At 44.5% G+C, this 24,820-nt stretch overlaps 1 protein-coding gene and 1 non-coding gene across 2 annotated transcripts; both read left to right on the forward strand.

Annotated features, from left to right (window-relative positions):
- Positions 1-1,806: 1,806 nt before the first annotated feature.
- Positions 1,807-1,879, forward strand: TRNAF-GAA (transfer RNA phenylalanine (anticodon GAA)). The gene has a single exon. It is a non-coding gene; the product is annotated as a tRNA-Phe (tRNA).
- An 8,888-nt stretch (positions 1,880-10,767) lies between these two features.
- RS1 (retinoschisin 1) lies at positions 10,768-24,244 on the forward strand. The gene is made up of 6 exons (XM_061137714.1): positions 10,768-10,783; positions 11,869-11,894; positions 12,469-12,574; positions 19,490-19,631; positions 21,799-21,994; positions 24,092-24,244. Exons 1-6 carry the CDS (start codon positions 10,768-10,770, stop codon positions 24,242-24,244), a joined length of 639 nt encoding a protein of 212 aa, XP_060993697.1.
- Positions 24,245-24,820: the final 576 nt, after the last annotated feature.

A 24,820-nucleotide genomic window follows, 5' to 3' on the forward strand; every position in this document is an offset into this window, starting at 1 on the left:
ATCCCAAGGAAAGGCACACTTCTTGCAACCTCGTGATATGAGCTCTCTCAAAGACCTGTTCTAGCTTACATCCAGGAGGAATCCTAATTCCAGTGAAAGAAAAAGTTAGTCACACAATTGTGTCCGACTTTGTGACTCCATGGACCATAGTTCACCAGGATCCCTCTGCCCATGGAATTCTCCAGGCAAGAATACTAGAGTGTGTTGCCATTTCCCGCTCTCCTGAGTATCTTCCAGACCTGGGGATGGAACCCAGGTCTCCCACATTGCGGGCATATTCTTTACTATTCCAACCACCAGGCATTGCACTTGTTCCCTTACAGTTAAAAACCGGCGACTCCTCTGAGAAACTGTTTAAGATACTTTGAGGGGGGGTTTCATGAGCTAGCCGGAACAGTTCAGTTAGGAGAGCGTTAGACTGAAAATCTTAAAGGTCCCTGGTTCGATCCTGGGTTCCAGCGAAGCTACTGTTTTCTTCTACATCCCAAGAAAGGCACACTTCTTACAACCTCGCTATCTGAGCTCTCCTAAAGAGCAAGTGTTTTAGCTTACATCCAGGAGGAGTCCTATATCCAGTGAAGGAAAATGTTAGTCTCACAGACGTGTCCGACTCTGACCCAGTGGGCCACAGTCCACCAGGCTCGGTCTATCCATGGAATTCTCCAGGCAAGAATACTGGAGTGGGTTGCCATTTCCCGCTCTCCTGAGGATCTTCCAGACCTGGGGATCGAACCCATGTCTCCCACATTGCGGGCATATTCTTTACTATCTGAGCCACCAGGCATTGCAACTGTTCAGTTAACAGTGAAGAAGCAGGGACGCCTCTGAGAAACTGTTTAAGATACATTGAGGGCGGGGCTTGCTAGGGGGCCGGAATAGCTCAGTTGGGAGAGCGTTAGACTGAAGATCTAGAGATCCCGGGTTCTGGCAGAGCCACTATTTTCATCTACCTCCAAGGAAAGGTGCAATTCTTGCAACCTCGTGATCTGAGCTCTCTCAAAAGCAACTGTTTTAGCTGTCTGTGGAATTCTCCAGGCAAGTATACTGGAGTGGATTGCCATTCCCTTCGCCAGGGGATCTTCCCGACCCAGGAATCAAACCCATGTCTCCCGCATTGCGGGCATACTTTTTACTATCTGTTCTGTTCAGTTCAGTTCAGTCGCTCAGTCGTATCCTACTGTTTGCGACCCCATGAACCGCGGCACGCCAGGCCTCCCTGTCCATCACCAACCCCCGGAGTTCATCCAAACCCATGTCCATCGAGTCGGTGATGCCATCCAACCATCTCATCCTCTGTCGTCCCCTTCTCCTCCTGTCCTCAATCTTTCCCAGCATCAGGGTCTTTTCAAATGAGTCAGCTCCCCGCATCAGGTGGCCAAAGTAGTGGAGTTTCAGCTTTAACATCAGTCCTTCCAATGAACACCCAGGACTGATCTCCTTTAGGATGGACTGGTTGGATCTCCTTGCAGTCCAAGGGACTCTCATGAGTCTTCTCCAACACCACAGTTCAAAAGCATCACTTCTTCGGCACTCAGCTTTCTTCACAGTCCAACTCTCACATCCATACATGACCACAGGAAAAACCATAGCCTTGACCAGACGGACTTTTGTTGGCAAAGTAATGTCTCTGCTTTTTAATATGCTGTCTAGGTTGGTCATAACTTTCTTTCCAAGGAGTAGGCGTCTTTTAATTTCATGGTTGCTATCTGAGCCACCAGGCATTGCAATTGTTCTGTTAACAACGAAGAAGCAGGGACGCCTCTGAGAAACTGTTTAAGATACATTGAGGGCACAACTTGCTAGGGGGCCGGAATAGCTCAGTTGGGAGAGCGTTAGACTGAAGATCTAAAGGTCCCTGGTTCGATCCCGGGTTCCAGCAGAACCGTTGTTTTCATCTACATACAAGGAAATGTGCAATTCTTGCAACCTCGCGATCTGAGCTCTCTCAAAGAGTAGGTGTTTTAGCCGTCCGTGGAATTCGCCAGGCAAGAATACTGGAGTGGGTTACCATTTCCCTATCTCCTGAGGGTTTTCCCGACCCGGGAATCAAACCCATGGTCTCCCGCATTGCGAGCATATTTTTTACTATCTGAGCCACCAGGCATTGCAATTGTTCCCTTACAATGAAGAAGCAGTGACTCCTCTGAGAAACTCTTTCAGATACGGGGCGGGGAGGGGGGGGGGGGGCGGTTCGCCAGGAGCCAGAATAATTCAGTTAGAAGAGTGTTAGACTGGAAATCTTAAAGGTCTCCGGTTCGACCCCGGGTTCCGGTGAAGCCACTGTTTTCGTCTACATCCCAAGGAAAGGCACACTTCTTGCAACCTCGCGATCTGAGCTCTCTCAAAGAGCAAGTGTTTTAGCTTACATCCAGGAGGAGTCCTATATCCAGTGAAGGAAAATGTTAGTCGCACAGTCGTATCGGACTCTGTGACCCAATGGACCTTAGTCCACCAGGCTCTGTCTGTCCGTGGAATTCTCTAGGCAAGAATACTGGAGTGGGTTGCCATTTCCCTCTCTCCTGAGGATCTTCCGGACCTGGGGATCGAACCCATGTCTCCCACATTGAAGGTATATTCTTTACTATCCGAGCCACCAGGCATTGCAATTGTTCCGTTAACAATGAAGAAGGGCGCCTCTGAGAAACTGTTTAAGATACTTTGAGGGGGGTTTCATGAGCTAGCCGGAATAGCTCAGTTAGGAGAGCGTTAGACTGAAAACCTTAAAGGTCCCTGGTTTGATCCCGGGTTCCAGCAAAACTACTGTTTTCTTCTACATCCCAAGAAAGGCACACTTCTTGCAACCTCGCTATCTGAGCTCTCCTAAAGAGCAAATGTTTTAGCTTACATCCAGGAGGAGTCCTATATCCAGTGAAGGAGAATGTTAGTCTCACAGTCGTGTCCGACTCTGTGACCCAGTGGACCACAGTCCACCAGGCTCGGTCTGTCCGTGGAATTCTCTAGGCAAGAATACTGGAGTGGGTTGCCATTTCCCTCTCTCCTGAGGATCTTCCGGACCTGGGGATCGAACCCATGTCTCCCATATTGCAGGCATATTCTTTACTATCTGAGTCACCAGGCATTGCAATTGTTCAGTTAACAGTGAAGAAGCAGGGAAGCCTCTGAGAAACTGTTTAAGATACATTGAGAGGAGAGCTTGCTAGGGGGCTAGAATAGCTCAGCTGGGAGAGTGCTAGACTGAAGATCTAAGGGTCCCTGGTTCTATCCCGTGTTCCTGCAAAGCCACTATTTTCATCTACCTCCAAGGAAAGGTGCAATTCTTGCAACCTCGTGATCTGAGCTCTCTCAAAGAGCAAATGTTTTAGCTTTTTTTAGCTTTTTTACTTCCAATGAAAGAAACTGTTAGTTGCTCAGTCGTGTCTGACTCTGTGACTACACGGACCATAGTCCTCCAGGCTCCCTCTGTCCATGGTATTCTCCAGGCAAGAATACCTGAGTGGGTTGCCATTCCCTTCTCTCCTGAGGATCTTCCTGACCCGGGGGTCAAACCCAGATCTCCCTCATTGAGTCACCAGGGTTTGGAATTGTTCTCCAAGAAACTCTTTCCTAAGCTACATTGAGAGGGAATAGCTCAGTTGGGAGAGCATTAGACTGAAGATCTGAATAGTCCCGGGTTCTGGCAGAGTGAATGTTTTAGCCTACACACAAGGAGCAATTTCTAGGAATCTTGCGATCTGAGGTCTCTCACAGAGCAAGTATTTTAGCCTACATCCAAGCGGAGGCATCTATATCCACTTGTTGCTCAGTTGTGTCTGAGTCTTTGCCCCCCCCCCCCCGCCCCCCATGGACTGCAGCACACCAGGCTTCACTATCTCCTGAGTTTGCTCAAACTCAAGTCCTTTGAGTCAGTGATGCCATCCAACCATCTCGTCCTCTGTTGTCCCCTTCTCTTCCTGCCTTCAGTCTTTCCCAGCATCAGGGTCTTTTCCAATCTGTTGTTTCTTCGCATCAAGTGGCCAAAGTATTGGAGCTTCAGCTTCAGCATCAGTCCTTCCAATGAATATTCAGGACTGATTTCCTTTAGAATTGACTGGTTTGATCTCCTTACAGTCCAAGGGACTCTCAAGAGTCTTCTCCAGCACCACAATTCAAAAGTATCAATTCTTCAGCGCTCAGCCTTCTTCATGGTCCAACTCTCATATCCATACATGACTACTGGAAAAACCATAGATTTGACTAGATGAACCTTTGTCGGCAAGGTAATGTCTCTGCTTTTTAATACGCTGTCTAGGTTTGTTGTTGCTTTTCTTCCAAGGAGCAAGCATCTTTTAATTTCATGGCTGCAAGTCACCATCCGCAGTGATTTTGGAGCCCAAGAAAATAAAGTCCGTCACTGTTTCCATTGTCTCCCCATATTTGCCATGAAGTGATGGGACTCAATGCCATGAACTTAGTTTTTTGAATGTTGAGTTTTAAGCCAGCTTTTTCACTCTCCTTTTTCACCTTCTTTAAGAGGCTTTTAATTCCTCTTCTATTTCTGCCATAAGGGTGGTGTCATCTGCCTATCTGAGGTTATTGACATTTCTCCTGGCAATCTTGATTTCAGCTTGTACTTCATCAAGCCTGGCATTTCGCATGATGTACTCTACACATTAGTTAAATAAGCAAGGTGACAATATACAACCTTGATGTAGTCCTTTCCCAATTTGGAACCAGTCCATTGTTCCATGTCCATTTCTAACTGTTGCTTCTTGACTTGCATACAGATTTCTCAGGAGGCAGGTCAGGTGGTCTGGCATTCCCATCTCTTTAAGAATTTTCCACAGTTTGTTGTGATCCACACAGTCAAAGGCCATAGCATAGTCAATGAAGCAGAAGTAGATATTTTTCTGGAATTCTCTTGCTTTTTCTACATCCAGGAGGAAGAGCAATTCTAGCAACATGACTATCTTATAATTGAACTCTGATGAGCTTGGCACTTGAGCAAAGGGAAATAGCCGCAGTGAGAGTCCTTCCTTCTCACTTATATGCATAGCGATTGCAAAGCCCTGTGGATCAGGGCTTCCTAGGTGGCTACAATCCATTGGGTCACATAAGAGTGGTACACAACTGGAGCAACTTAGCATGAGGGGTTTGTTGTTATCCTTTTACTCCTTGCTCTTTTTTTAGCAAGAAAATCTAAACAGAGCCTTTCAAGACTTAGCTCCCAATACCCTTGGTTCTCAGACACCCACAGGGCTCACCCTCAGATTCCTCTTACCTGTGATTGGCATTGAGATTCATTTATCCATTGATTCATTCAAGAATCCATTGATGTCATTTTAAGAATCCATTTCTGAGTTTCTGCTATGATAGGCCAAACAGTGTGAAAGAACTTGACACACCGGGCAGATCCTTATTTTTGCTGTGCCCACTCTAAAAACTTTGTTCTGTGACCCCTGAATGGGAATAAGCCCTAGAAAAGACTATCATTTTTCAATTACATCCACACAGTCAGGGGATAACTGTAATAAAAGACACTGTCAGGAGGCACAGAGGAGAGCACTCTCTCCTGTTCTATAGCTTATCAGTGTTTGTGCCTGGCTGGGGAGCTCCAAAAATTTCCACAAAGAACAGAGAATCGCATCTGTCCCGGTGGAACAGAATGTGGTCCAGCATGTAGGCTTGAGACACTTAAATCTCTTCTCCACCTAACACATAACCTGGGCCCTCCACACTCACAAGGCATCAAAGGAAAGCAGCCACCCCAACACTCGGCTTGGCAACCTAGGTGTGCTCTACCCTGAGCTACAGGGGTATGCCAGGAGAAAAAAAGCAGGATACAACTGCTGCAGTTAATCAGCGTACAGTTCCAGAGAGAAATAAGGCTGCTACACAGGGGAAAGTTATATCCTACAGGACTGGGAGCCTGAAGACAAAGGATCTTTGTCTAATTTACGCTGCTGTTTCTGTTCCATGACTGCAGTGGCTCCTTATTATGGTGAAATAAGGTAAATGGATTGATTCCACTTATGCGTTGGATGAAGGGTCATTTAGGAATACACATATCATCATAATAAAAGCACTACCTGTATCTGTTTAAGGACCCATCAACTCAGGCTTCTATCTATCTTCCATTATACATTTTGGATTCAATGCTGAGGATGATTTTTAAAACATCCATCTTACTAAAGTATACTGTTCCACTGTTTGGTTGTGGCTATTATATAAAAACAAGTCAAAAAAAAAATCACTAAGCCTCATCTCACAGGTGAGATAAGCCTCATCTCACACCTTCCTTGCTGGTGTGTTAGCATCAGGGATAGCAGATTATTTTTTTTTCAAAGCAGCTTTATTGAGATGTAATTTACATACCATTAAATTCATCCATTTAAAGTGTGCAATTCAATGGTTTTTAGTGTATTTACAGATTTGTGGAGCACACAATCTAACTTTAGAACATTTTCATCATCCCCCAAAGAAACCAAGTAGACATTAAGTGCTCACTCCCCATTTCCCCCTCCCCCAAGTCACTGGCAACCACTGATTTACTTTCTCCTTATAGATTTGCCTTTTCTGTACATTTCATTTAAATGGAATCATGCAACATATGGTCTCTTGTCTTTCACTTAGCATATGTTTTGGAGATTCATCTGTGTTGAAGCATGTACAGATAACAGATTTACCCATGAATATGTCGGTTGCTTAAAATAGTAACACTTTCATACCAGAAGCAATTTCCTTCTTTCTTCTTCACCAGAGGGACATTACTGCAGCCTGCTACATCTTATTCTTGTTTCTCAAGTAGATTGGAAGCTAGTTAAAGACAGCTTCTGTCATTCATAATTTTATGCCTTTCTCTTCAGCTTCACCTGTTTCCATGGGAAGGAAAACTCCATATTTAGTAAGAGCCAATCAAACAAACTGAAATAGTCTTTCCTAAGTGTGTCTAATGCACACTTTGCTTTCTGGGTTTGCATTTTGAGAAATAGGCATGCTTGAATTTTCTGGCTGTGGTAACAAGTGTTTCTCTACGGAGTGGGCCTTTGAGCAAAAGGGCAGAATGCTCTCATATTGCCAAAATCTAAGGCTGGTGAGTGGCAGACCCTCCGGTGGAAACCTGTAACCTGGAGGAACCCCAAAGATGATCTGAGTGGGGAGAAAAATAGGCGACCACGTAATCAAAATCTTGTCCTTTTTCCTTTAAAGGCTGACCTGTTTTGCTAATCCCAACAGTGTTATTTTCTGGTGTTATAAGTTGTCACCAAACACTCTTTTTGCCTTTGTTCGCCAGCTTGGGGTGATTAAATCATTTCAGGGATGACAGCAGCCATGTTGCTGCTCCCTTGGTGACAGCTTTTCCTGTAAAAGGCTTGTTGTTCCTTCTCTCTCTGCTCATTTCCATAAGATCTGGTGCCTCAGGACCCAAGGCTGCCTGCAGACAAACACGTTCTGGGGAGAGGAGCCCAGGCAGGGACACAAAGGCAGCAATCTGACTGAGCACAGATGGCTCTGCAACCAGGCCTCCCTCTTGGGTCTCTTCCTCTCCACAGGTAGAGCCCCTCCTCGCCCTGCCCCTTCCTTTTTGCCTTCTGCTCTGTTGCTGCGCAATGCAATTCAGAGCCCTCTGGGGGAGCACCTGAGGACCCGGCTAGTGCAAAGGCCCTGAACTCCGTGACCATTACGGGCTTCATCTGAAATCTGGGTTTGCTCAGTTGCAGCCACGTAGACCCTCTTCCCGTGACAGGACACGGCTTCCAGGCCAATCTGACCTGGTTATTAGGGCCACTCTATTAGTGACCAACTCACCTCACCTTTGGTCTCCCAGGGCCTATTCTGCCAACCCAGCAGGTCTTGAGGATGGGGTGGAGCTGAGTGCCTTCTGCATTAACAGTCCCATATGCCTCTCAGAACATCTCTATCCCATCTGCCCAAATCCCTGTCCCCCTAGAGCCTTCTCTTCCCCTAGTAAATGGTGGCTTTATCCTCCCAGGCACTCAGGCCTTGAACCTCTCCTTTCTTTATTTCACACTCACTTCATTTGTCAGCAAATCCTGTGGGCACTACCTTCGAAAGAGTCAGAATACAGCCACTTCTCATCACTTCCACTGCTACCACCCTGTGGCCAAGGTGCCATCATCTCTCCCCTAGACAACATGCCAAGCACCCACCCACCCGAGGTTTTTACATGCTATTGGCTCTGTCCACAGGTATCTCACCTCCCTCAGGTCTTTGCTCCAACATCACCTTCTCAGTGAAACCTTCCCTAAGCCCCAAAGTACCACTCCCAGTCCCTCCCCCCAACCGCCGGCATCTCTGTACTTTATTTTTCTCTACAACAGTCACCATTCTTTTATGTACTATATATTTTATTCATTAATTCACTATCCCCTAACCTTCCCCCCACTCACATTAGACTTCTAAGTTCTAGAAGGGCAGGTGTTTTTTTTTCTGCTTTGATTACTGCTATATCCCCAGTGCCTAAATCTGGGCCTGGAATATAGTAGATGCTCAATGAAAATTAATGAATGAATGCTTTGGGATCAGTCATTATGAGCTATCTTTGCTATCAATTTCAATAACTGTACTGGTGCTTAGATAAACCTGTGGACAAGAAAGACCTAGGACACAAAGGCCAGAGTAAGTGGTGAGTTCTACGTGAGGGACTGAAAAAGTCCTCTTCATAGGGAAGGGGATAAGCAGGCAGAAAAGTTGGGAGAGGAAGGCATTTGAGGCCAAGAAATCATGTACAAAGGCATACAGGCATGAAACAGCCTGGCACATTTGATGAACTGCAAATATTAGAGAGTGCAAAAAATAAATCTGCAGAGATAGGCAGGAGATAGACCATGGCAACTTAAAGGATACATTATTATACCCATTTTAGAGATGAAAAGTGGAGAGATGCAGTCCTACAACTAATGTCAGATGTGAAACTGGGGCCGTGATAACGGGAACCCACCAAAGGATTTGGAGCAGGTGACACAATCAGGTTTGCCTTCTATCCCATTGACAGCATAGAGGATGGATGAGGCAAGGTCTCTCTTTAGGAAGGAGAGTATCCAGGGGAGAGAGGGTGGGGGCCTAAAACAGGAAGTGGCAGTGGGGGTGGAGAGGAAAGATGGCCCATAATAGACACTTGATGTGGGGAGTTAGGAAAAAGAGGTGACTAGGAGGAGTCCCAGATTTCTGGATGGGGTGGTAGGTGAACAGTGGAGCCATGCTGTAGGATAAGAAATAGAGAAAGCAGAACAACCTGAGGAAGGATGTAATGAGTTCAGTGTTTAAAAAAATTTTTTCCTAAAGTATAATATACATACAGAAGAGTATAAGTACTTGTACAGCTCAATGAATTTTTACCACTAAACACACCTAAGTAGCCAGCACTCGAATCAAGTAACAGAACTTGACCAGCCTCCCACACACCCTCCCTGGGCTTCCTCCTTGCCACTCCCTACCCCAAGTATAACCAGGACCCTAATGTCTAGTGGCATAGATGACTTTTGTACATTTTAAATGGATTCATATAGTATGTCCACTTCATCTGCCTTTCCACTCAGCATTGTTTGTGAGCAGTGGTCATATTGTGGCGTGGAGTTGTAGGTCATCCATTTTCATTGCAGTAGTGTTCCACTGTATGAATCTACCACGTGTATCCACTCTACTCTTGATGGACATAAGAGTGTTTCCAGTTTGGGGTTTTACAAATATTGCTGGTACAAATAATCTAGTATTAATACATGGTTTTGTTTGGCTTATTGGATATCTTCCTGTCGCTATCTCTTGCTACCTAAAACTGGACCCAACCAAGTGCTGGCTAGGTCATAAAGCTGGTGGGGTATAAGTTGGTCTAACTTCTTTGAAAAAATCTTTAGTAATTTGTACAAAGCCTGGACATATATGTGCCCTATGGCCCAGGAATTCCAGTCAAGTATTTACCCACTAGAAATGCATACATATGTTCTCTGACAAACAAAAACATATATTATATAGCACAGGGAACTCTACTCAATACTCTGCAATGGTCTATATGGAAAAAGAATCTTAAAAAAGAGGAGATAGATGTATATGTATAACTGATTCACTGATCTGTACAGCAGAAACTAAGATGACATTGTAACTCAACTATGTCACAATAAAAATTAAAAAAACTAAAAAAAGAAGCCCTTGGTAACTTCCTTTGCCAGCTCGGGCTTGCCCTCCTACCAAGATGATACTCCCTAGTTACACTGCTACTTGAGAGGGTCAATTCTGCCCATAGCAGGTGGACCAAGGAGTCTCTAGGAATGAATCATCAATGGATAAGGCCCAGGAGAGACAGCAGTTTGTTGACCATAGCTGAGAGGTAGTGCTGAATTTGCTCAGGATAAAAGTTATGCCCCCTGGACTCCCCTTACGGCCTATGCATAACCCAGCAGGGGACTCACCGTGTGTGTAGTCCAGTGATCTGTCTTCTCCTGGGTCCTCAGGCCCCTTGTGGGCAGAGAGCAAGGCTTCCATTTCAGAAAGCACAGGCCCTGGAGCAGAGCCAGGCTCCCAGTGGACACAAAAAAGTGGTATGTGGAAGGATACATATTATTTAAAGAAAGGCACAATTTGAAAAAACTAGCTTTATAATTCTAATGAAAATGATGAGACCACTCCTTTACTCTCACAATCTGAAAGTTTTTGGTGGGCATCAGATTCAATTTTTAGACAGGAAAGTGGTTAAGGAGGGACTTTTATATCTACTACCTATACCTGGGTTCTGTTTGAGATTTTTATAATAGGTATGTGTTGCTTTTATAATCAGAAAAGAAATAAAGGAATTTGTTTTGTTGAAATAGGAAAATGGAGCTTTGGTGCAGTAAACTAGCACTGTCTAATGGAACCTTGGGTGATGATGGAAATGTTATATATCTGTGCTGCCCAGTACAGGAGCCACTAAGTCACATGTGGCCAGCGAACACTTGAAATTTGGCTGGTATGACTGAGAAATCGAAATTTTAATTTTATTAATTTAATGAATTTAAATTCAAATAGCCACATGCGAATAATGACTACTGCAATGGACAGTGCAGCTTTAAGCAATCAGCTTATGCTAACAGAGACAAACTCTTTTCCTATTAAATTGTGCATTCACTCTATTTATTCATACTTCTATAGAGATAGGTCAAATGTTGGTATTATGTTAAATTTTGCAGATTTTCAATTTTTCCACATCATTTATGTGATATTTATACTTTGACTATGGTTTGATATTTCCTGTAGATAACAAACCCAAAAAAACTTTTTTAAAAAAATGATGTCCTAATTCTAAATCACCTGACTATGTCGCAAGGCGGGACTAGGAATCAACTCTTTAATAGCATATTGGGCAGACACTGGGAACCATGATGATGAATGATAAGGAGTTAACAAGGGAAAAACTCTCACTGACAATGTTAAATGGAATAAGAATGTCATAAACTTAAAACATTGTTTAGATAGGTTCTCAAATATGTTCTTAAAATATGAAAGAAAAAAGAAGAAATTTACAGTAAAATGTTAATACTGTTACCTTTGGTCGTATATATATGTGTGTGTGTGTGTGTGTGTGTGTGTGTGTGTGTGTGTGTGTGTGTGTGTGTGTGTGTGTGTGTGTGTGTGTGTGTGTGTGTGTGTGTATAGGTGCCTTTTTTTCTCTTTGCAACATTAATGTATTTTTCCAAAATTCTATAATGAACAAGATAATTACCATCATCCTTGTCTTTCTGTTTTACTGTCTCTAGTTTCTAAGCCTCCGTGGATGTTTTTCCAGGCACATATTTACTCACTTTGACTTCTTCCAGAAGGGGCCTTGTTAACTTTTTATGTGATTATTATCACTTTGCTTTTCCATGTAATGAATCATTTGTTGAATTTTTCTTTCTTGTTTTAACTTGATTTTCCCTCTCTTTTCCTTTTGCTCAGCCACACTGGGATTATCATCTACTGAGGTATGTTATAGTAAGAAGGCTGGAATTCATACCGATACTGTTTTTAAAGATTTTCCTAGCCAAAAACAATGTACAGGATTACCACTTTTTAAAAAATGTATTTTTAAATATATCTTTTTTTCTGGTGGTGGCAATAGCATGTTTTATCTGGACAAAGTCCAAGACTGATTCAGATAAATGAGAGAATGCAAGTGAACCAGGTCTTAAGTCAGATGGCGGAATCTTGAATTCAGTCCCTTTTAAAACTGGATCCCCAGAAGGGACCTCCAGGAGATGTGAGGTGCCTGATCACTACAATGGGGTGGACATGGCTCTCTACATAGGTGTGTCTGTGAAGTTTTTAGCTGGTCATCCACAGTGACAAACATTTGTCTGTTTAGACTCAAAGATGAGTGGCGACTGTGTATGTTAAACTGGGTTCAAAAGTCAGTTGCACTGCTGTAGAGTGAAAGCTGCCCTAGACAATAGGAACTGAATGAGTGAGGTTTGTGAATGCAAGCTTTTCCAGTAGTGCTGACCACAGTTGCCTTTGACTATGACTTTTCTGAAGTTCCTGCCCCCTGACTTCCCGCAGGATGAGGGTGAGGATCCCTGGTACCACAAAGCGTGCAAGTGCGATTGCCAAGGAGGTGCCAATGCCCTGTGGTCTGCAGGTTCCACCCCCTTGGACTGCATACCGGGTGAGTGTCCTCTCTCTTTGGGGCACTAGATCCTTGGGGTGTCCTTGGGAACACCCTGTTTCTCTTCTTTCTTTCAACTTTGATGAATTAAATCCCCTGAATGCCACAGTCGGGTTTTCACCAGTTGGCCTTTAAACTTCAAATTTCAATGGCCACTGCTTCAACAAATGGCACTGCTATCATTGTTCAGAACAGTTTGCTGGATCTCTACTTGACCTCTGTGAGATGGTAAGATGGGACCTAAATTTCACCAAAAGGGATTAACAGAATTTATCTCAAATAAACTAATGATAGGCAGCAATTTTGAGAAGAGCACAGGCTTCTGAGCCAGAAATACCAGGGTTGGAATCTTGGCTGCATCACTGTTTAACTCTGGGACTTCCACTCTAGCCTTTCTCTGTCAAATGGAGGTAATGCTACTATGCCCGGACACTTACTACTCACCAAACAACCACATGCCTCACATTCTCAGCCCCTTCACAGTCAGGTGGCCTCACAGGAGCAGTTCCAGCTGAAGGGAGACGTTTCTCTTCTGAAATGGGGTCCATTTCCCTGCTGGAGAAAGTGGTTTCTCCTTTCATCTGGGAGCCAGGGAGGTTAAATGTAGCAGAACCTCCTGCTGACCTCACCTGAGTGAAAAATCACTGTTTGCTGTGTTAAGCCTCTGAAATTTCTGTGACAATTTTTTCTGCAGCCTCTGCTGACTAATATGAATGCCTTCCTCTAAGGCAGGGGCCAGAAAACTTGGTCTGTAAAGGACCCGGCGGTAATTATTTGTGGCTCTGAGCACTGCAGGGCCTTGACACCTCAAATAGAAAGCAGTCATAGACAGTATGTAAATACATGAGCATGGCTGTGCTCCAATAAAACTTTATTTATAAAAACAGGCACAGAGCCACATTTGGCCTAAGGGCCACAGTGTGTGGAACCTGCTGTAAGGAGTATTTCTGAGGACTAAAATGGATGAGGCATTAAAGCGTCTTGTCCTGGACCTGGCAAACTGTAGTTCCTTTTCTTCCTGCCTCCTAAGAGCTCACATTTCGACTTTCAAGTGGCCTAGCAAACGTTTGCCAGGCTCGGTATTTACCACAGCTCAGAGCCTCTTTTGCTGAAACTGTCCTTGCCACCCCCTTCCAGGGTTATGCTGGAGCCCTGCCGTGTCATTCACTTTACATAATCGCCTAATAATAGCTCCAGGAGAGAGGTTTAGTGTGCAGTACGCAAGCTTCTCTGCATTATTCCATTAAATTTGCATTAAAATAGCAAGTTGTGGGGAAAAGGGGTCTACAAAGGCTTTTACTGCCTGCTTTCCTATTTACTAAAGGGGTAGGAATTGGTTTCTGAAGGAAGTCTCCTGGAAGGGAACAGTGGGGGCCCGGTAGTGGTAGGGAGGAAAGCTGTAAGTGCTGATGAGTTCAGGGGCTTCTCCCTTGGGAAGGACATCCCACTGAGCTCCTGCAGCCCTTCTGTGCTGGGATGATCTGCCCAGTCAAGACTGAGGCAACCTCCTTAATAAATCCGTTTAGAATTCAATTCCACCCTCTGTTATCATGTGCCTGTTATGTGCTGATGGGAAGACAAAAATGAACCGCTGTCTCTACCCTGAAGGAGTTTACCCTTTACTGGAAACAAATGTTCTCTTCACTAGAGACCGGAGTCCTCCTGGAATTCCAGTCCAAGGAAGCTCTTTCTAAGAAGAAATTGAAAAGAGATTATTTGTACAGTTTCACTGACCCCATCAACTGTGCAGCTGAGGAGGGCTGTGTGTCTGAGGAACATGAAGATGACCTGGGTGGTTCAGGCTCTCTCCCCTACACAGCTGCCATGAACTTGAAGTTCTGAAATCAGAAATTCTTTTAGCTTAAGTGTTTTCCTCTCCCCATTGGGGTTTTTGTTTTTATTTTAGCAATACAAATATTCCCTGGAAAGAAAAAAATGCAATCTTAGTGTTACATGGTTGATTCATTTATGTAAATTGGCTTTTCCACAAGAGAGATGATTCGGGGCAGCAGGACTGGCCACAACCTTCCAGAATTCACTTGCCCGTCAGTGCCTCAGATCCTCATTGGAACGTCAAGAACGTGGCCTGGTCTTTCTGGATCCTGAGATTGAGTGCTTCCACCAGAGTCCGCCTTACGACGGAAGGAGAGCCTAGAAAGCACAGGACAGGAGGGTCATTCAGAGCTGCCGGGAGGTGCTGGCAGGTGCACACTGGCTGTTACTGCCAGGGAGCCCTACCCACAGAGCAGAAGGTGACCAGCTGGGTGCATTATGGCCTAGTAATCTTCAGCTTAACGCTTCTATAGTAAAAGGTCTGTCTTTTTCAATGTTGAGCCAAGATTACCTCATCACTCTGAGAGGGGGGAATAAGGTAGGGAAGGTATCAAAGTATAAGACATCCAATGACTCAATGCTTTACTTATATCCTAGATTTTATATTTCCATATAATATTCAAGTTTATTCTTTTATAAATATTATTCTGTATTCCACTACATCATCATACAGATTCAAGTCTAACACATGTGCATGATAATAGTCACATGTCTTTTGTCGAGAATGGCCCTGAACTCTCTTTGTGTTCCTTTATTGTTAATATTCTTCATGTCTGCCCTTCATATGTCTACACATGGAGAAATTACCCACTGAATAAGAAAGGCTAGTATGTTAAGCGTGTATAACCTGAATTAGCAGTACATATGATGATGGCTTTACCCATCTAATGATCACAAGAGACACTTGTGCCACAGAAGATGCAGGTTTTTCCTTAAGAGTAAAATGAGTGCACAAACAGGCTTAATAGCTTATAGTAACCTCCATTGAGCAGAAAACTTGGGACGGACATATTCTGTGTGTGTGAAGTGGATCACTTTAATTCCTCTAGCAGCACTGTTTATGTTGCTTAATACTAGTTTAGACTCAATTGACAGTTTTTGATGAGACCAATGGGGAATTCTCTGGGCCAGTCAACTCCCACTGCCTCCCTGAGCTCCCTGCTTCCTATTCCTGCCATTATCTCTGCTTATCCCAAGTGGCCACCCAAGATGAGATGATGAAGTTTGTTTATCCCTCCATTCATCCATCCAATCAATATCTACTGAGTGCCTAGCACACACAGGCATTCTGCTCAGCTCAGGATAGTATGGTGAGCTAGACAGACCGGGGGAGCTGGAAGCAGCATCTGGAGTCCCTCCCAACTCAGGGTGGGCAGGGGAAGTGGGAAGAGGGCCAAAGGATGAGGAGAGGTGGCCAGGTGAAGGGGAAAGGAGGAGCCAGGGAAAATAGTAAGAATGTGAGTGGACTGCCCTTCACTCCAGGGCACAAAGAGCAGGAGAAATGCTACATTTTCTGTTTTTCCAACTTTTAGATAACTCTGGTTTGAGTCCCCTGTTATCATGGGCTGTGAGGAGTCTAAAGACAGGATTGTTGAAGGTCCTGTCCCTCCCCCTTGGACTACATTCCCCTGCCCCCTGCCCCTCGGGGGCCTGCCAGGACTGACTGGGGGCAGCTCTCTGCCTGCCTGGCCCTCACAGGAGGGCAGAAGCCTTGCTGGTGGCCCTTCTCATTCTGAACCAAGCTTAATCCTGGGGATTTCCCCAAGACTCCCTCAGAGGTGCTCAGGCCCCTATCTCGAGTCCCCCCAGGCCCCAGCAAAGCTCAAAGCCCAAAGCCTCCAGCCACCTCATCTGGGAGAGTCACCTCATTCCTGTTGAGGCCTGGACCTTCCAAATCCATGAGCCTGAGGGATGCTAGGCTGTCAACAGGCTTCTCCTGTCTCAACTCACATGTGTGCACTTGTAAACATCTTACTCCTTTGTGAGGCAAGGAGAGTCTAAACCTTTAGAAATAGGAAGCTGACCTTCTTAAACGGATATAGAGAGGATGATGGGGGTAGAGAGGTGCTAGATTATTTCCCCTGGTGAGTTTTCACCATAAAAACAAACATACACAACTCAAGACATTAATATACTCTCACAAATTCACGCTATTTACACCAGCATTAGCTGATTATTTTTAGCCAGGCAATAGAGGCTCTACACTCTACACTGTTTTAAACAATCCCAAATCAACTTTATGGAGGCAGGGACTACTGTTGTACCCATTTCACAGATGAGGAAACAGACCCAGAGAGGTTGAGTAGCTTGTCTAAGCTCACTGAAGGGAGAGTGGGATCCCATCCTAGGTCAAACTGGCTCTAAGTGGCATTCTTGAGCTTGGCTGCCCATTAAAATCACCTGCAGCTTTACCCCATGCCCAGGTCCTGCCCAAGAGCAAGGACATCAGAATCGCTGGTGGTATGACCTGAACACCAGCACTTCTTAACTTTCCAGGTGATAATCTGGCTGAGACCTATCACAGTCTCTACTTGGTACCTTGGGCCCAAACACTGGGGTTTCTGGGTTAGCAGATTGGTGGATGGAGGTGCCAATGCCAGAGTCATGGAGCACTGGACAGGGGCAGGCTTGGGGCTTGGATGCTAAAGGACTTAGTTTTGGATATATGAGTGTGAAGCATCTTTAGGTCACCCAGATGGAACTGTTCACCTGGGAAATATCCAGGGGGCAGTGGGATGGAGCTTGGGGACTGGGAGTCACTCTTTGACTTTCAGACACCAGCTGAAGCCATGGGGATGGTGAGTTCATCGTCTACCGTGGAGAGTACGGGCAGGATCCATGTCGGGACAAGCCCTTACAGGCCTCCAAGGACATTGCCATTGGCCAGGTCGCTGCAGTGTAACTAACTGTTAGATGGGCTAATTGGGAAGAGATGGCAAAAGAGATGTGAGGGGGAAAATAGAGAAAGAGCCAAATGGCAAGAATAAAGCAATCGGGAGAGGTGGCCATGGCTTTTCCTTTCCCTCTGCCTCTTCCCTCTGAGCTGGTGGCCCCGGAGTAAGAAAAGGGAAATTCATGATGGAGGGGCCCTAGGGACATCCATGGTTAGAATTTAAGTGGTTTCCAACTGAAACCTAGCTTTCTGATGCTGGGGCCTTGTCCCTCCTTCTGGTGGCTGGGCTCATCTTCCAGGTCAGAGGGGGAGGTGAGGAGGTGGATGAACCCCCAAGGCCACAGAGAGCAGCCCCCTGAATCCTCCAGCCAACAAAACACCTTCCTGGCAGACCAAGGTTTTCAAAGTGTGCTTTGAAAGTGTGTTCATTAAAAATGTAGCGGCTCTGGGGGTGGAATCCTGGAAGCGGCATTCTTAACAAGCCCCTCTGATGATCTGACCACACAAGGCATGATAGAGTGGCCCAGAAAGCACTCCTATTCTCTCTCTCTTGACATTAATAGGCCCACCAAAGCTTCGAGTACTTGACAGACTACAAATGCTGTCCTCAGACCCCCAGTTCCACTAAGCTGCAGCTGCTGGTGGGAGTTGGCCCTATTTCTTTGGTACACTGGGTAGCAAGGCAGTTAAGCCACCCTGGCCAGAGGCCTGAAGCTGTCCTTTTGTCTTCAGCATCTGGGGACAGGGCAGGACTATCCCCCTAGGCATTCCAGAGCCTCAGGATGTCATTCAAGCTTTTATATGCCTCATTCAATTTTACTGATATTTGAAAATTATCTGCTACAAAGACATAAGCACTCATTTTACTCTTGAAGGTGACAATGCCTTAGTAAATACACTCAGCTTTTTAATCTGAACTCACATTCACACATGGTGAGAAAGTAATTTGATCTGCCTTACTTGAAGTTTATCATTCACAACTGGAAAACTGCCTAAATTTATCACTTGTTTTCTAAAGAAATTCAGCTAGAATCTGGGTTTGGTTATAAATAAAAGACCCCCTAAATAGTGGCTTATTGAAATAGTTTTGCTTTGACTCACATGGTAAAAAACTAGGGGTAAGGAATAGCTTAAGGATATCAGGACTGAGGTCTCTTTAGTTCTCTTGGCCTTACCATCATGGTGCAAGATGGTATTGTTGTACCAGCCATCAGATCTTTCTTTTAAGCAAGGAAGAAAGAGGGGGCAAGCAAAATTTGATTAGAAATCACTAACAGATACCTTCTCCTATCTCATGGATCAGAAATTGTGTCATATGGTCAATTCTAACTGCAAAGGTGACCGGGAAATACACACACACACACACACACACACACACACAGTTGGCTACATTGCTGCATCCAACACAATTAGGGTTTTTTAGTCAAAAAGAAAGGGAGAATAGATGCTGGGTTGGCAATTGGCAGTCTCTGACCAGGTAACTCAATCTAAATATAAGAGGAAATACATGAGAAGCAGCAGAAAATTAATATAGAAGCACTAGCTTCGTCTAGTCTTATTTGGAAAAAGCAGTTCCTTTCAAACATTCCTATTCAACAGTCACTTAGGCGCATTTCATCCCTCCCTCCTTTTTTCATTAGAATTTCATTAGACTAGTAAGAAAACTGCAATTTACAAGTAGGAAGTCAGTCTTAATATATAATTGCCCTTCTTGCCTCTCACCATTGTTTTGTTCCTATAATTGGCATCATATGCTGCCTGAGGACAATTTAGGGATTCTGATGTCATCATGTGGGACGGCTAACCAGTGTTAATAAGGAAAATAGAGAGTGTGGCATATAAGTATGATATTTTGCTACAAATCTCTTAGTTTTAGGTCTCTGAGTTTGTGGAGGAGGTGAAGTATTTCTCAAAATTCCCCCTTACCCAAGAGGTTGCCATAGAGCTACTTCCCTCTGCTTTTATGAATGTTGTCTCTATGGCAATCCTTTTACTTCATCTTTACTCTCTTCTCACAAGAGCAGTGAAGAGAATGAAGACCCAGTCCTACCCATTGAGAACGGTGCTGACAAAGGAAAACATCTTCCACCTCATGAGAGGGTCTGATTTGTCATTTCAAGCATGTCATGTTTGTTGAGTCTTGCCATGCGATCCAAGTGTTTCAATGTGCCTTGTTTCTCCTTTCCCAGAATGCCCATACCATAAGCCCCTGGGTTTCGAGTCAGGAGAGGTTACACCAGACCAGATCACCTGCTCCAATGTGGAGCAGTATGTGGGCTGGTATTCTTCCTGGACTGCCAACAAGGCCCGGCTCAACAGTCAAGGCTTTGGGTAAGCAGGGCATGCAACTTGGGTGATTATTTTTTCCATGTAATTTGAAAAAGTATGTCTCTGTGACAAATGAAAGACATAGAATGCATTTATTTATTTAACAAATAGTGACTGAGTGCCTTTCACGTGCCAAGGACCATGGATATAGCAGTGAACAAGGAGGATGAGCTCCTGGCCTTTGAGAAGCACTCAGTTTAGAGGGGGGACTCTAAGCACACTGTCACACAACTGGCCATTGGCTAAGTGTGAGGAACACTGTGGAGGAGATGAAGAAAGACCTATTTGATTTGAAACATCAGGAAAGGTTTTCTAAGGAAAAAATCTTTGCCCTGAGAATTGCAGTTGGCCAGGTGGGGGCAAGGTGGGAGGGAGGCACAGGGCACAGCAGGTGCAAAGGCCCTGACTTGGGAAGATCCCTCAAGTGCTTGGATGGTGAGATAAGCCCAGAGAGGTAGGCAGCAGTCAGATGGTATGGGCCTTGTAAGTCATGTTAAGGATCGTGGTCCTTATTTTAGGGATATTGGGAGAACCCTGAATGTGCATGAGTTAGAATACAGATTTGTGCTGCTGTAACAAACAGCCCCCAAATACAGAGACTTAATCAACATGAAGGTGATTAGGCAGTCTAGAACTGTTATGACAGCTGGATGGTATCAGGGACCCAAACTCTTTCTACCTTGTTCTCTCCTCCTTAATATGAAATTTCCATCTTGGAGCCCAAGATGGCTGCTCTAGCTTCCACTGCTATATCCACAGTCTAGTCAGTAGGGAAAGAAGAAGAGCACAGTGCAGACACTTTTCCTTTAAGGATATATACACAATCCTACTGGCCACTGCTGCCCACATCTCATTGATCAGAATTTGTTCAGATTGTCCCATCCAGCTGCAAAGGAGACTGGGAAATGTGATCTTAGCTGAGTGGCCACTCGTTTGCAGAAAACTCAGGGGTTCCATTACTAAAGGAAGATGGGTAAAGGATATGGGGAGACAACTGGCAGACTCTACCAGAGAAAGATTTAAAGTTAGGGAGTATTACAATCGGATTTATGTTTTAAGTAAAAATTTCTGGCTCTTACGGGAAGAATGGTCTAATGTGCAGTATGGGTTGGGGGTGAGGTGGGGAAAGGAATCCGGAGAGACTAGTTAAGTAAGCTATGCCAGCTGTCCAGGCAAGAACTGAAGGTGACATGGGCTAGCGTGGTGGCAGTGAAATGACTTTGAGGAACATTTGGAGATGGAGCCAAGAGATGCATTAGATGGTTGAGGTGACAGAGAGGAAGGGGAAGCATTCAGAGAGATGAACACTGGAAGGAGAGGCTGGGGTAAGGATAATTAAGAGCTCTTTTTAAACATGTTTTGAGATGCTGTATAGCATCCAGAAGAAGTTGAATAGCTGGCAATTGATTCTTGGGATTTGGAATTTAGAAAAGGTCTGGGATGGACCTAAAAAGTCAGGAGCCACCCAAGGAGCAAGTCCAGAATTAGAAGAGAAGGCAGCCAAGGGCTGAGAGTCCTGAGAAGCTAAATCAATGTGTGCATACACGCACACACATACCACAAAGGGAAACTATAGGTTTCCACAAACTATGAGGGATATAACTAAAAAATAAATCAGTTCCTTCACTGGTTGGTTTGCTTTACAATTGTGAGAAGGCCTTCCAGAGCCACTTGGTTTCATGTTCTGTACACAGTGCCTACCATGGTGTGGGTGACAGCACTGAAGGAGACACAGATAAGGTATGAAGAGATGAAATTAAAGAGAAAAAAAGAAAACTTATGGAGAAAGAACATCAGGAGAGACTAATGAAAAAGGAAGGGGGCTAGCAGGTGAAATGACCACGTATTTGCATGTTTTGAAGGAAAACATGCTCAACCACACCCCAAAGATGATTTTAGCTACACTTGAAGGCATTTCTTTGACAAATTATTTGAATCTGGCAATTCTTCCTTGGACGGTGGAGGTGCAGGGAGAGGGAAACTACAGAAGGATCAGAGGCCAGATATTTCTTGAGGACAAGCCTCTGGGTGCTTAACAGACTGCAGCCTAGGCTGCCTGACCTTTGTGGGGGCTCTGCAGGTGCTGGTGTCCCCTCAAAAGACAGCACCTCCCAGCTCTTCGGAGGGGCTCACGGGGTAAGGCTCCTGGTGACTTGCTGTGTCCACGCAGGTGCGCCTGGCTCTCCAAGTTCCAGGACAGCAGCCAGTGGTTACAGATAGATCTGAAGGAGGTCAAGGTGATTTCAGGGATCCTCACCCAGGGGCGCTGTGACATCGATGAGTGGATGACCAAGTACAGTGTGCAGTACAGGACTGATGAGAGCCTGAACTGGATTTACTATAAAGACCAGACTGGAAACAACCGGGTATGTCGGGCTTACCCCAAACCACCTTCCACACAGCCCCTCTGGGACTTCCCTCCCATCCATCCCTGTGTTCCTGTCATCACCCTCTGTCAGAACTGCCCCCACAGCATGGTGAGTCATCCGTGCTTCCTCCCCATCATGCAATCTGCTCTCTGATGGCGATATCAACGCAGGTGTCTTTTCTTGTACCCCTCATGCCTAGCAAAGTTTGTCTGCCAATGAGTGCCATCATATGTGCAAAAGAAATCTTTGTCTGAATTCTCGCATTAGCACAGAGATGCTTAAATAATCAAGACTGGCCATTTGGATGCTTCCAAACTCATTGGACCTTGAACACTTTGCTGCATGGGTTTCCTTGATCTACTGTTGATGCGGCTAGGTCCTCATCCCTTTATGTATCAATGGATATGGCCTCTCCTAACTGTTGACTGAGACAATCTCAAGTTAGCTACTAAACCATATAAATGGTTAAAAGGACTCTAGCTGAGAAGAAATAGAATCACTTAAACCTTTGAGCAACTTTATACCCTACTAATCTCTGAGGGCTGAGACCCAAGTCTTGTTCAACACAGACTGAACACAGTAGGCTCTTGAGTTTATATATTATATACATATATATACACACACATATATATAATCAATATTTTACATATATATGTAAATATACACATATTTGTAATATATATGTATATATAATATATACTATATATATTAAATATATATATACATATATATAATGCTATCTGCAATGAAATAAAAACTCACCAGCTGTTTGGAAAAGTTAATTGCCCTTTTGCCTGAGAGTGAGGCCTTCCCGCAGCTAATTCAGACATTTCATCAGGTTAAGCAGACATGTGTAGCTGAACATCAGAACGCTCTGTACTCTGATGACAATTTGTGCAGCAAAACATTCATGGGTTGAGATTTCAAGGAGTTTGAACACAACAGGAAAAACCATCTTGATACTTGGACATTGTAATTCACTTTTGTTCTTATTGGCTTTTCAAAAAGATATGCAAATTCTTTTTCAAGCTCTGCGCTTCTGAAGGCCTTGTTGGTTCTTTGCAAAGAAGTGCTCCACTCCAGCAGCTGTGTGGAGTGGGCCTGTTCCATCCTCCCTCTTCACCGGGCTCCTGACTTAAATAGGTTCAAGGGCAAACAGCTTAGAGAAGAGAGTGTGGGGTGTTGCTATTGGGAAGAAATAAAATCAAGATCATGGCAGGTGAGGTCCTTCTTGATTTGTGTATGGATGAGGTCAATGTGGCAGCCAATTTTTTTTCAGGAGATAATCCCAGAAGGAAATGAAATGTTCTAGTGTCATGGGGCAGAGCACTACGACTCTGGAAAGAGTGCAAAGAAGTTTCTTTGAAAATATAGGCCACCATGTCCTATGTTATAGCTACCGCATCATGCTATGTTATATTCCCCAAAACAGGAAGCAACCCCTTTTTCTATTTTGGGCAATGCTCTCCCACTTTGAGAATCTTCTCTCTAGTTTTTATGTCTTTTTCTGTTTTAAAAACTTTTTTTCCCCAAGTCTAAAAAGTACTTGCCATTTGTATTGATGCAGACACAAACAGTTAAGCTTTGGCTCACAACTTCAGAGCCAGTTCACAAGTTTTCACTTGAGCCCCACTGTAGATACCTTTGGAACATGGGAACATTCCTCTTTTAAGCACAGTGTGGTCCTTTTCAAAATTCTTGTCAAAATGCAAAGGATTAAATCACAAAATTGGTGATATGAATCAAGAGGCATTTTCTATCAGCACCATCCAATAGAACTTTCTGCAATGAAGGAAATATTATCTGCAGTATCCAGTATGGCAGCCACTGATGACATACAGTACTGAGCACTTACATAGCAGCTAGTGTGACTGAGGATGTGTTGTTACCTAATATTAATTCATTTCTGTTGATGCCTGGAGCATGTAGGTGCTGACAAACATTCAAGGTCAGATTTTGGAGGATATCAGCAAATTCTCTACCTTTTAAGCACTGAGATTTTCCATAGTTAAAAGTTGGAGCCAAATCCAGACAGGAAACGTCTTCCTTTTCTCTTCTCTGCTGTGATGGTGATAGGATTTCCTTCCTCTTTAGGTTTTCTATGGAAATTCGGACCGAACCTCCACAGTCCAGAACCTGCTGCGGCCCCCCATCATCTCCCGCTTCATCCGGCTCATCCCGCTAGGCTGGCATGTCCGCATTGCCATCCGGATGGAGCTGCTGGAGTGCGTCAGCAAGTGTACCTGATGCTGCCTCGGCTTATACTTGCAGTGGGTGAAGGGCGCAGAGTGGCCTGTGGGGGAACGCTGACTTATCACTGTGACCAACAGGGCTGGATTTTACAGGCTCTTTTCAATGCAGGGCTGGGAAGAGTATACTATCTTTTTTGCATAGTTTCCAATTTCAGTGAGAGAAAATGAAAATGAACTTATTCCCCATTCAGGGTCAAAGAAAATAAGAACAAAGAAAATGTCTCTAAAAACAATTTTCATGCAGAAAGCCTAAGTAGCAGGAGTAATTTGCTGCTCTGGGGGCGTTGTTTTTGTTTGTTTTTGTTTTTACTCTCAGTGATATAGTGAAAGGTGCAGTTGCAGGGGAATGCAAAGCAGCCCTGATAATTTGAAAATTCTTTTTCTTTACCACGCTCAAAACAGGAACATACTGTTTTATAAAACCTCTCTTTGAACACAAAGGGGGAGCAAGCTTCTGGTTTCTCCTAGCTAAGTTTTCATTAAATTATGGTCTTTTAGGACTTTAGAGCATTGGGTATGGAGTTTGGGGATGACTGGAGTTTGGGTGGCGCAGATGAGCCTGGTAGATGGG

The sequence above is a fragment of the Dama dama genome, chromosome X (assembly GCF_033118175.1).
Source record: "Dama dama isolate Ldn47 chromosome X, ASM3311817v1, whole genome shotgun sequence".
Classification (NCBI taxonomy): domain Eukaryota; kingdom Metazoa; phylum Chordata; class Mammalia; order Artiodactyla; family Cervidae; genus Dama; species Dama dama.

What these genes read in the sequence shown, in the direction of transcription:
- RS1 (XM_061137714.1), top strand. An exon ending in TGGGATTATCATCTACTGAG is followed by an intron (nt 11,895 to 12,468) that starts GTATGTTATAGT and finishes GACTTCCCGCAG; the next exon opens with GATGAGGGTGAGGATCCCTG. An exon ending in CTCAACAGTCAAGGCTTTGG is followed by an intron (nt 19,632 to 21,798) that starts GTAAGCAGGGCA and finishes GTGTCCACGCAG; the next exon opens with GTGCGCCTGGCTCTCCAAGT.